Source organism: Glycine soja, chromosome 17, assembly GCF_004193775.1.
Source record: "Glycine soja cultivar W05 chromosome 17, ASM419377v2, whole genome shotgun sequence".
NCBI classification, from domain to species: domain Eukaryota; kingdom Viridiplantae; phylum Streptophyta; class Magnoliopsida; order Fabales; family Fabaceae; genus Glycine; species Glycine soja.
This window is the reverse complement of record NC_041018.1, coordinates 3301421-3313737: the sequence shown is the minus strand read 5'-3', so window position 1 is coordinate 3313737 and position 12317 is coordinate 3301421. Positions and strand designations below refer to the sequence as shown.

Genomic DNA, 12317 nt, shown 5'->3' with positions numbered 1-12317 from the left:
TGAACCGACTTAAGCTTTTAAAAAAATTATTAGTAACCTGATTGATTCATGGAAAAAAGTTAACTCAAATATTAAGGATTAGAGTGTCTAATACTAAGTTTTTAATCTCAAGGGATTGCACGGTTCACTTTTTTGAGGGATTGAAGTGTCCCTCGTGTTATTGTTTTCAAGGATCAATTTGGATACTCAGTTTTAAATGAAGTAATTTATTGGCTATATGAGTTAGCACAATTTAAATCACCTTGCAATTTTATTTAACTCTTAATTAATTAAATCAACCTAGTTTCATATCCTATTTAGACTCGATGTTAATTAAATTCAAACATGTGGTACATTTATATATATATATATATATATATATATAATAAAATTATTGATTTTTATAATAATTATTTTACATTCAACTATCTTTAAAACAAGTCAATTAATTTCTAGGATGATTATTATATTACGTAAAAGTCATTTTAAACTCTTACAAAAGTCATATCAAGAGCATTTTTAATTGGTTAATAATATAAAAGACTGCATAATAATTAAGAGTATTTTTTAAATCAGTATATATTCTTTTATCGTTAATATTTTTTTGAATAAACTCCCCGATAAGAAGCTAGAAACTAATTCTTTGTGATACTAAGATTTATTTTTAAAAAATAGTATTGCTTATAAAAGTTTCATCTGCAACTTTTATTTTAAAATGTTTAAAAGTAATCATGTAAAATTGTGTATTATTATTATTATAAAGGAAACATGTATCACAAAAGGATTAAAAAAAATTACATGATTAAATAGCCTATCATCTTTGGTTTCGGACCTCAAGTATGCCGTAGTGATTGAGAACATCATTTGGAATATTATTTATTTTGGTATTAAAAAATTTATCCATATTTTGTTCTCGTTAAAATGTGCATTTGGTGGCTTACGAAAAGATGATGTATATAAATTAATTTTTATTTTAATTCTCATGTGATGTGAGATTTTATGATTATTAGAACACTTTTTTTAGCATTAATCTTGATTTCATAGTCATTTCTCAATTGGTTCTTGGAAAATGCCTGCCGTCCAAAAATAAATAATAATAAAGAGAAGTGTCAAAGATTATTAAATAATGTAAGCTTTTATTCAAAATTTAAAATTTCACATTCCACTCTAATTTTTATTTTCAAATCATTAACATGGATGAAGTTAATGAAGTCAGATGTTAGCGTTCAATGATCGGTAGAGAATTTGTCTTTTTTTTTTTTTTCCTTTCTTTTTCATATGCTTGGTTTTCGGGGGTACTTTTACATTATTGTCAATGAAAAAATGCCAACAAATCTAGCAATTATTCGGGGGAGTAAAACAGGATTGCAGATTATGCAGTCAAATTTTAGCCAGAGAATGAATTACGTCCAAAGAAATAAGAACATTTACATTAATTTTGGGATGACCATAAACACCATCGTCAAAACAGTCAACCTCAACAACTTTCGGATAGTACATGACTACATGGTAAAAAGGATTCACGTGTACGAGAGCATATTTAATTAATGTAAGAAATAAGAACTATAAATTTAACTGTGTATTTTTTTATTTTAACTATGTATAATTATATAATTTAAATTTTTAGTTAAAAAGTACGTAGTTAATTTTTTTTTAAAAAAATACACATGATTTGTTTAAACACTTTTTTAAAGCATGATTTGTTTATAATAATGTGAAATTTTTTATAGTTGTATAAGCACGTCTAGATTTATAACTGTTATTTCTCACAATAATCAATAAATAATAGCCAAATGGAACATTGTTATATACTTCTTGTGGAGAATATATCAACTAAATATAATCCTCCTTTTAAAAATGTAAAAAACTTTAAATTTAGATCATATAGTTATACATAAATAATCAAAATTAAAAGTCATTTGATGATTACATAATCCGATAGCCACTTAAAAAGTTGTGAATATTTTTTTTTTATCTTAATCATTTAAACACAATCCAATTATCTATATTAGTAATTTTTATTTCTAAGAAATGTTTCGAATTCTGTCTTCCTCTTTCCCTCTTCCCAAAAAAAAATGTCACCTATAAGTTTCTACACAAATGATGGTCTTTTCCCTTTCTTTTTTGGAGGTTATATTTGATAAAATTTAAAAAAAATAATTAATAACTAAAAAATTAGCTAAAAGTTAAAATAAGTTAACTAGTAATTGGTATTAAAATTAACCTATTAAATTATAAATATACATTAGAACTAACTCTTGAAATAGTAGAATTATAAAAAAATTATGATTTATTTAAAAGGATAATCATAAAATTAAATAAATACTAAAGAAAATATAAAAAATTAAAAGTTAAAATTTTAACAAATATCACTTCAAACAACATCTAAAAAATGTTTAACAATTATATATCAAACAGTTAAATAATTTTTTTATTAAAAAAAATAAAAATTAACTGAAATATTTTATCTAATATAATTATAGTTTTTCTTGAGAGTTTTCAATTATAAATTTAAGAAATATTTAAATGAAATTAACTAAACTCAAGTGTATGCAAAACTTAAGAGTTAAGATTGTAAAAAAAGCCTTATCATCTCAAATCCATCCATGATCTATACATCAGAAAAACATCAATGGAGATTTGATTGTGAGAACAGAACAGAAGCACAGCCTCATCCCAAGAAAGAATAAATTAAAACGAAAGGGAAAAAGATCCCAAATGTGTCATTCTCAAAAGCAATAAAGCCAAAAGCGACGTGCTTTAGAGAAGTTCTAATTCTAATACTGCTAAAACAAAACGCGTTTACAGCTTGCTCTCGTGCCGTTTTGCTTTAGGATTTCCGTATATTATTATTCTACAACACTACTCCTATTAAATAATGCTAAAGGAAAAAATAAAAGAGAAAAAAATATTAAAGGGAAAGATAAAAACGCGGAATTTGAGCTTTCAATGGTCTATTCGTGGATCTGGCACGTGTTGTGGCTAAGGCTGGTTCCATTATATACACCACATAGTCAAGAATCTCTCAAAATCAAAATCAATGGGGGCCATTTGACTTGGCCTTTGGATTGGATCGTCAATATGCTATCTGTAATCTGTGACTGCAATTTTAAAGAAAAAACTTTTGGGGTATCATGGCCCTTCACAAACATTTATAGCAATCCCAGTTTTTGGGATACATTCCAATTTCAATCAAATGATAGCACAGGTATAACTCTCCATAATTTAATTAGAACGTAATGATATATAGTGCAAATATTTTTTATATTATTATTTAATTATAAATTATTATATGTGATAAGTTTATTAATTTTTATAGTAAGTGTTTTAAATATTATATATAGGAATTTTATAATTTACTAATAGTGTAAAAAAAAACTTAAAATCAAGTTCTAATTTAAATTGGGATTGATTGAATTTAAGCTATATTTTTAGTCCCGGTAAAATGAGTGAGTTTTAATTTTGTTTTTTTTTTAAATTAAATTTGTTCTTTGATTTACAATATTTCATCCATCTAAAATCACTGTTTTTAGTTCTTATGAAAAATTAAAATTTGATTTTGGTCTCTATAATTTATTTTTCAATTTAAAATCATTGTTTTATCACTAATATTTATTTTAAGGTACACAAATAACATTTGTTTTATGGGTTTAAAAGAAAAAAATATATAAGTGTCACATGGTGACATGATATTTTTTAGCAATGAATGTTAGTTTATTAAAATGTTAATTCCTAATTAAACTTGTAACATTTCTTCTTTTTTCTTATTCAGTAACCATTCAATCTATTTTATATGTTTTCTGATGCTGACATGACATCATAAACACTAGCTAGTGAATACCACTTAGGGTGATAAATTAACCCTTTGTTAAAGACCTAAGCAATTAACATTGTTACTCTATGTGACATGACATCATAGACACTAATTAGTGGATACCACCTAGGATGATAAATTAACCTTTTGTCAAAAGACCTAAGTAATTAACATATGATAAATTAACCTTTTGTTAAAAGAACTAAGCAATTAACATTGTCACTCAACAGGATGTGTTTGAAATAATTAAAAAATTAAATTATCTTAGTAATTAATTATGTATAATTTATTATTATTGTTATTATTATAATTAATTATAAGATTCTGTTTGAGTAAATTTATTGAAAAGTAATTGTAAGATAATTAATTTCACTTGGAGACAATGACAAAAATCAGATTTTACATATATAGTATATTATGAAAAATGGTATGTGTAAAGATGAAAGGAAAATAAGTTATTGGAAAATCTAGGATAATCTGGGAATAATGTCTTTTAGGAAAAAAAATGTTGACCTTAAGTTTTAAAATCATAGATTCAAAAACATAACTTATTTTTCAGATAAGAAAAAAAGGCTTTTTTTGCAAATTTCAGCTATTGTCACCAACATACATCTTATTTTACAAACAGTTGAAATCTCAAAAAATAATCTGTCCCAAACAATGATTTTAGGTTACTTTAAAGATATTGAAAGTTAATAAAAAAACATAAATTAGCTGATTTTGTAAGGATTAAAAATATGATAACCCTGCCAGTTATATTTAACCCTAGCAAACTCCTTATTAGATAAGAATAATGGATATTGTATACAACGTCAATTCTAATATAATTCAATATCGAGCATATGAATTAAATTTAATTTGATTATAAGTATTTTGGATTATTTGATTTTCATACTTTTTTTTGTGTTTATTAGATACGTATTGTGAATATAATTTATTTTTACGTTATCAACCAATTAGAAATATTTTTTATATCACTTTTAAGGTGATTATTAAATAATTGTGAAAAAAACTATATGATGGTCAATACATATATTATTTATTCTTTTGGTTTTTTGGTTAAAAGGCTGTAAATAAATTTTATTTTAAATGATTAAAAACATGACACAAAAGAATAATTTTAAATTAATCCAAAACAAATAACTTATAGTGTGTTAGAATCATAAGATGTAATTAAAGGTGAGTTTGTTTAAACTTTTTTTTGAAAAAAAATACTTATTTTAATAAAAAAAATAGTTTTCTGTTTTATTAATGTGTTTGTCTAAACTACTTATGTTTTAAAAAAATTATTTTCTGTTTATTTTGATAAGCAAATCTTATCTACCTATTAAAAAAAGTTTTTATTTTAATTTTAAAAAAAAGTTTAAACAAATCCACCCGTATCCTTAAGATATTATTTTAACAAGATAATCATAAAAATAGTTATGAAAGTATATAATTGTATAAATACAAGTGAGAAGTTAATTTCACACACACGATAAGCTTAATTTTCATGCACGTGTAAAGGTTTTTGAAGTTAATTTCTACGGTTTGCGTCTCATCTTGTACTTTTGAATGATTTTTTTAGGTTTTTTTCACATTCATTTACTGTGTGCGCCCGCCAAAATCGTAAAATGACATTTGTTTTTTGAAGGTATAAAATCGTAAAATGACATTTGTGGCATACCATGAAGTTGATACTTTTTTTTTTCTTGAAAGGAAAATTGATACTTTTTTTAGATACTGCTATATTAACAAATTTAGTGTGTGCAATCTGTCATGCTTTATTAACTAACTCGATAGAACGTAAATATATTACTATACTAAATCAGTTGTTTTGTTGATCAATTGTTTGTGTTACGGTACAAATCAAGGAGCAATAATATCACCTGAACAGAATTTTTAAGAAATTATATATATTAAAAAAGTTAAGCATCTGAACCAATGAATCGAGTGAATGTCAATGCATCATGCTATTTGAGACACCTTCTAAATTGTTTTTTAACCATTTTCAATAAGTTTCCACAATATGAAAGATTGCATGGGGGGCGTGTATATGTTCATTCTGTTGCATGCTTTTCACAATACGAAAGGGAAATATCACCAAATCATCTTTGTCATGACTACCCACTTTTGTAGCACCGACGCCTCTAAACAATCTGAGAAAATTACTTATCAGATTGCGACTAAATATTGTTGATTTCAAAATTTTATAATATCATTATACTTTAATAGTATAAAAGGTTTTATACAATCATCATATCTCAATTCATTTATCATAAGTTTATTAATTTTTAAAATAATTATCTTAAAATAATCTAAATGGTAATTTATAATTAAATAATAATATAAATTTGTTTCCACTTTTCGTACATAAATATTAAATTCTTATTATAATGTTAGATCGTTTGGTTTTAAGTAGTTTGATCGTGAAGCTTATAAAATAATATTTTGATAACTTTTTTTGAGAAATTTTAAAATAAGTAAAGAAAAAAGAGTTTAATTGCATTTTTATTTTCTTAGTGTTTGGATTATGTGCCATTTTTGTTCTTTTTGAGATTGTTTTTTGGAGCCAATTAAATCATTGTATTTCTGAAATTAAGTAAATTACTGTTAAATGATTAGTTTCAACTTCCAAGTGATTCTCGATTTTTATTTACATTAAAATAATTCAATTCTCTTACTATCTTATTTAAGAACAACATCTTGTTTCAATTCTCTTACGATCTTATTTATGAGCAATCTCTTGTTTAGTTAGTGTAAGTTGTAGTAAGCTTCTCTGTAATAAAAAATTAATAGAATCTTAAAATATATCATTCTTACAATTAATAGTTTAAGAACAGTTAATAAATGAATTTAATGAAAGTTCAACTAAAATCATTTAAGGTAAGGCCGAATTAATACCGTTATTATATGTTTTATTTTGATTTTTTCTCATTCTTTCAATAAAATTTGTTAAAAGTAATTTTGAATATATATAAATTAATAACGCAACAAAATAAAATATAAGAATAAGCATTCTTTTTTATTCTGGGTTGGCAATATTTCTTTTGTTTTCGTCCAATGATTGTTGGTATTTTTTTTATAGCAATAATTGTTGGGTTGGGTTTTCCATAAATGAGAGGACTTAAGTACCAAGCCAGACACTTCACATAGTGTTATTGCTTCCCGCACCAATAAGTTGTTTCCTACATACTTTTTGGAATGTTTTTTTTACCTTTCCAGATTCATCATTCTTAAAGTTAAAATTTGTACTTATTTTGAAATGTAAATTTATATTTTGGATTAGTCACTTCAGAAGGCCAAAAAAGTATAGGAAACAACAGCCTTCACATACACCTTAAGGGATCCACTCGAACCTGAGGGCCTGATCAGACACATGTTAAAAAGGATCAGAATTTGCCCCCAAATTTTTGTCCCCTTCTTAAGTATAAACGTCCCACTATTTTGAGGTGAAAGAAAAAGAAAAATAGGAGGAAAGAGAATTTCTAGTAAAATATTTTATAACACGAGTTTAACAATTTCATGTATTATTAGTGTAAATTTTTTACACTGTAAACTACTATTATTAAAGTCGAAAAAATTATTATATATGACAATGATAAATGAATGATAATATAAAAAATCATTTATACTATTAGTACATACTAGTTCTACTCGCGGTGCGTGATTATTTTTTGTCCAAGAAAATTTGTACACGATAAGAATTAAATAAAGATTCTTCCGCTAAATAAATCATTCTCATTCATATGAATGTCTACTATAAAAAAAATGTGAAATATCTTGGATCAAATACTTTTTAAAATACATTTGTTTCCATTTAATTAAATCATTAATTTAAGTGTGCTTCCAATAATCTCTTAAATTTGATATACTTTCAAATTAAAGTTAAATAAAAATATAAAGTTTGAAAAAGATAAAATCAAAACTAAAAATTCTAATCATAAGCATATATTATTATTATTATTATATAATTGAATGCAATGATCAAGGTTTACTCATCTTATGCTCTCATTTTGGCCATATACAAATGCAAGAAGTATGTCAAGAAAGGTACCGGAATGTTAAGTAAAACAATCTTATTGTATGATAAACTTTTTAATATATATAACGAACGTATCAAGTGAAAACTTGGTGGAGATTAGATTTATCTCTAAGACAAAAATTGGGATTGCATCATAGCCCTGTCCTCTCTAGTCTCTAGCTCAATTACTAATTTTCGTATGGTCCGCAGCTGTTTGGTCCATATGGATTCATAGGAATAATCTCATCTTAAACCATACTACTATTTAATTAGCTAGAAATGTCTTTACTCACTATTTCACTTCATTATTGAATGTTTTCTTCTCAAAACATGTTCACCTAGGACGTCTATTGCATTTTTTTATGGTTTGGGATATTCCTAAAGCACTGTTTAAAAAAAATATATATTAAGTGCAGCAATTGACTCTGAATAGTGAATGCAATTTTCTATTTCAAAATGATTATCGATGCTTCACCCAATAGAGTATCAACTAAACACAACGTTTGAGCCTTGGACATATCAACAGAAGCAGTCAGAACAGTTTCAAACAATTTTGGTTTGTTAGTTGCATACTCAGTAGGAATAAACCAAGTTCAAAAGTCATCGCATTTTTTATAAACTGTAAGAAGAGATAACCATACTACAAATATGCAAATAGAGAGGCAATGTAAAGAAAAATTACACTATGTTAATAACATCCTTAGTTGTCATCTCTTTTATATCTCTAATGAAATTCGATAAAGATTCATCCAACCATGATCCTCTTCCGTCCTCTTTGTCGCACTACAAGTTGTGAAAATGTATGTAAGTACTATGTCTTGAAGAAAATATGTTGAATTTAAACAAAGTATGAGAGGGAGGGCATAACCTTGTGCCAGCTTGTTCAATGTGGATGACCACTGCTTTGATGACTTCCTGTATGCAGCAAGTATCTGATCCATCTGTCCAGACAAAATCCGATATTAAAAAATGTCAGCCAATTGATTACTTGTTCATAACTTTGTCTAAGTAGAAAGCATATTATAGAAGAATAAGGCTTCACTCCCTCTCACTAGAATGTGGACTTAGATGGCATAGATTTCTGGGCTAGTTGAGTAAGTGTCAGCCTCTTTGGTACAAAGGAAAGTGTGATTGTTGGTCAATGAGAAGTTCATTTCTGAGATAAGGAGTTCATTCTACTCAATACTCTAGTATTTGTTTCTTTAGCCCGAACATACCCTATGATATTGCTCACAATTTACAAACTTACAATAAGAATTCAAATTTGACTTGTGTGAAAAGGAATAATTGAACTTTATCCTGTAATCTTTTTGCCCAAATCAACTCTAATGCACAAACTATAAAATGCTGATTGTAAAGAGTAGAAAACAGGAAACTGGAAAAAGCCTTTATTCCAGTGGTGATTTTTTGGAAGCATGGCAGAAGACCTCTTCACTGTCAACTATAATTAAAATATTAATCAAAGTACTTGCTTATGAAAATCAAGAAGTAAAGTATAAGGCTTTAAACTTGGTGTACTAAAATTAATTTGGACAGCAAATTATAGGTAAAATGTACCACAACATATGTTATTATATGCTATTTTTTACCATTGACTCTGTAGAGTGACCTCTAATTCAGGTTCTCATATTCATAACAGACAAATGAAACCCTGTTTTCATCTCCTTAATTTTCTATGACATGACAGTTAGGAGAAAATGAAAAGTTGGCTTACCACATTCCCACATGATGAATGCATTGCAATAAGAGCTCTTTCTAGAACATACAAATCAACAGCCTTGTCTTCAGGTAGAGTTGAAGTGAAGCTCAAACCAAAATCAATAAGAACCTAAACAAAATACACTTAACTTATGTAACACAAATTGATAACATTTCTCATGGTACATAACATGAATGGATAATTGGATATTACAGGACCTAAAAAGATATGAATGAACTCACCAAATGCTTTGTATCACTCTTTAGTAACATGTTTGATGTTGTTAAATCACCATGAATAAGACCACCATCATGTAGCTTTCCAATTGCATCACCAATTTGGAATGCAATATCATCCAGCCTCTCTTTATTAACACCATGTGACCCAAATTCAAGAAACACATCTTTGACTGAAGTGCCCTCAACATATTCAAATGTTAAAGTGTGCAACACAGGATCCACAGCATACAGCACAGGAGTCCAAACCCCAAGTCGCCTTGCTTTGGTCATGCACCTAGCCTCCTGCTCAAAAAACCAACGGGTGAAACAAAGCATTCAAGAAATGCAACAAAACACTGCTAAAATATAGAGCTTCAGCAGGACAAAAACATTTTTTTTTCTAAATCTAACCATATTTAAGCGCTTGAGGGTCAATTTTGAATCCAAAGTTGGATGCCTGTACTTCTTTGAGAATCGTTCCTTGACAACGGATTTCCTTCCCACAAAAGAAGACTCAAAAACCCTCTATAAAAAGGAGCATAAAAAAAATCATAACTTAGTCAGTGCAATTTCATAAAAAAGAATCATTTAAAATGGGGGGTAGAACAAGTACAATGACAACAACAAACAAAAGCCTTATCCTACTAGGTGAGATTGACTATATGGATCCCATGATGCTACTGGACTCAATTGCTACTGATTTTCCTCTAAAATTGAAACTTTTAGAAGAAGAACATCCCAAAGTAGCCTCACCAACAACATCCCACCTCATGCTATGAAGAACAAAGTAGCCTCATCCACAACATCCCAAAGGTGCTCTCATTATTTCTCCATCGAACCAAACAAAGCTGGTAAGTTATACAACTCTGCTATTTACACTAAACACTTGGACAACACATTCACTGATTCACCAAGAAGGTCATCCAAGGGCTAAGAGAAAAACCATTTATAAGCCTTCTCCCACAGTTGTCTCTTCACCAGTCATAGAAAGTTTTATTTGTCATTCCACAAACAATTGGATTAAGCCAAATCAACCTCAGTCTCCAGACTATTATCTCTCCTCCTTAAAGAGTTCTTCTGAATCAAACAATCTCCATGAATATGTTTCATCTGGGTGTGATAAGTTAACTGTTCCTGAATTGCTTAATGGGTTAGCCTCTAAATGCAGTTGTAGAGTTAGTTCTTCCACCAATGACATCAACATTGACATGAAAAGTGAACTGCTCACTGCAAATTCTGGAAATCTTGATGGTTTTGATACAATTTCACAGTTAGGCCTTGCTCCAATATGGACAAAGCCAGTGAAGTTTGATGATAAGGCCATTGAAGCCACTGAGTTGAGAAGATGAACTAAATATGATGATGTAAGGACTCACCAGTCTCTATCTGTCAAGAATGAGACTTAGAGTCAATTCTATACAATTCTACAGGTATAAGACTTAGAATCAATTCTCCAGAACTTGCAAGTTGCCTTCAAACCTATGCAAGAAGGAGTGTGTCTTTCTTAGGGATGATATTCATCATAAAGTCCTTCTTGCAACCAATTGATACTAATTACCATGTAAAATAGAAACTTTACATACACAAATGGTAGAAATCAATGGCTACCATTAAAAGCCATTGAGTGATAGGTGCACCAATAAAAGAAGAAAAAGAATGAAATTTTACGAAAAGGGTAGGTATTAATTGCTTCTACAAATCAAATCAAGGGAGTGATCACACTTACAGCTTCAGCTCCTTGCTTGAGTAGAACGAGAGAACTATCTCTTGTGTTCATGGAAGTCAAAATCGCGATCTGTCTCGTAAGATCGTACGAGTTCACGATCTTCTGTGCCCTGTCCGAGTTCGCCAGTGGTGAAAATCGTGTTTTCGCCGGGGAAGATCGATGATCGTGAGGCGCGCCGTTCTGCTTCGAGTGCTGTTCGGCTTTTCCGCGGGTCGGGTTTGCGACCCGGTAAAAAACCCTAGCCCACTATGTTACTGCTTGTTTCTGTTGTAAAAAAATTACCGCGCCCCCATTTTCCCCAAAATTGAAAATTTACAACGCTAAAATAACCCATAGTATTTCCGTTATTATATATTTGATTTTGATTTATTTTGTTCTATGAATTAAATTTGTTAAAAATAATTTAATAACAAAATATAAGAATCAGTGAATCACCGTTCTTTCTTATTGTGGGTTGGCAATATTTCTTATGTTTTGGTCCAATGATTGCTAGTGCTTTTTTCTTGAGCAATGATTGTTGGGTTGTGCATAAATGAGAGGGCTTAAGTGCTAAGCAAGACACTTCACATAATGCCTAAGGGGTCCACTCCAGCCTGAGGAACTGATCAGAAGCACATTAGAAAGAATCTGAATCTGCCACCAGCAATTTTTTTTAGCATATAAATTTTCTTTATAACATGAGTATGTATGGATAATATTTCATCACATTCATAAACATATAAAGTATCTTAATTTCTTTTACTGTTTATAGGATTAAATAAATATCGAAGAAAAAAAATATTATCACGATGAAGAAGCAGACAAAGAAACAAGTATACAACTGATCTCAAAACATTATCTAAAAAGTAGACCGACAATTGACAAATGACAATTAGTAA

General features: G+C 28.4%; 1 protein-coding gene across 2 annotated transcripts; it reads right to left on the bottom strand.

Annotated features, from left to right (window-relative positions):
* Positions 1–8337: 8337 nt before the first annotated feature.
* Positions 8338–11823, bottom strand: LOC114392559 (EKC/KEOPS complex subunit TP53RK-like). 2 transcript variants are annotated; one of them, XM_028353736.1, is made up of 6 exons: positions 11440–11812; positions 10125–10238; positions 9738–10016; positions 9511–9624; positions 8665–8737; positions 8380–8579 (listed from the first exon to the last, which is right to left on the bottom strand). In XM_028353736.1, the coding sequence occupies exons 1-6, from the start codon at positions 11488–11490 to the stop codon at positions 8542–8544; spliced, it is 669 nt and encodes a 222-aa protein (XP_028209537.1). In that variant the 5' UTR covers positions 11491–11812; the 3' UTR covers positions 8380–8541. The 2 variants fall into 2 exon arrangements, with proteins under 2 accessions (XP_028209538.1, XP_028209537.1); XM_028353737.1 differs by lacking the exon at positions 10125–10238 and having other exon boundaries at positions 8338–8579; positions 11440–11823.
* Between the last annotated feature and the right edge of the window lie 494 nt (positions 11824–12317).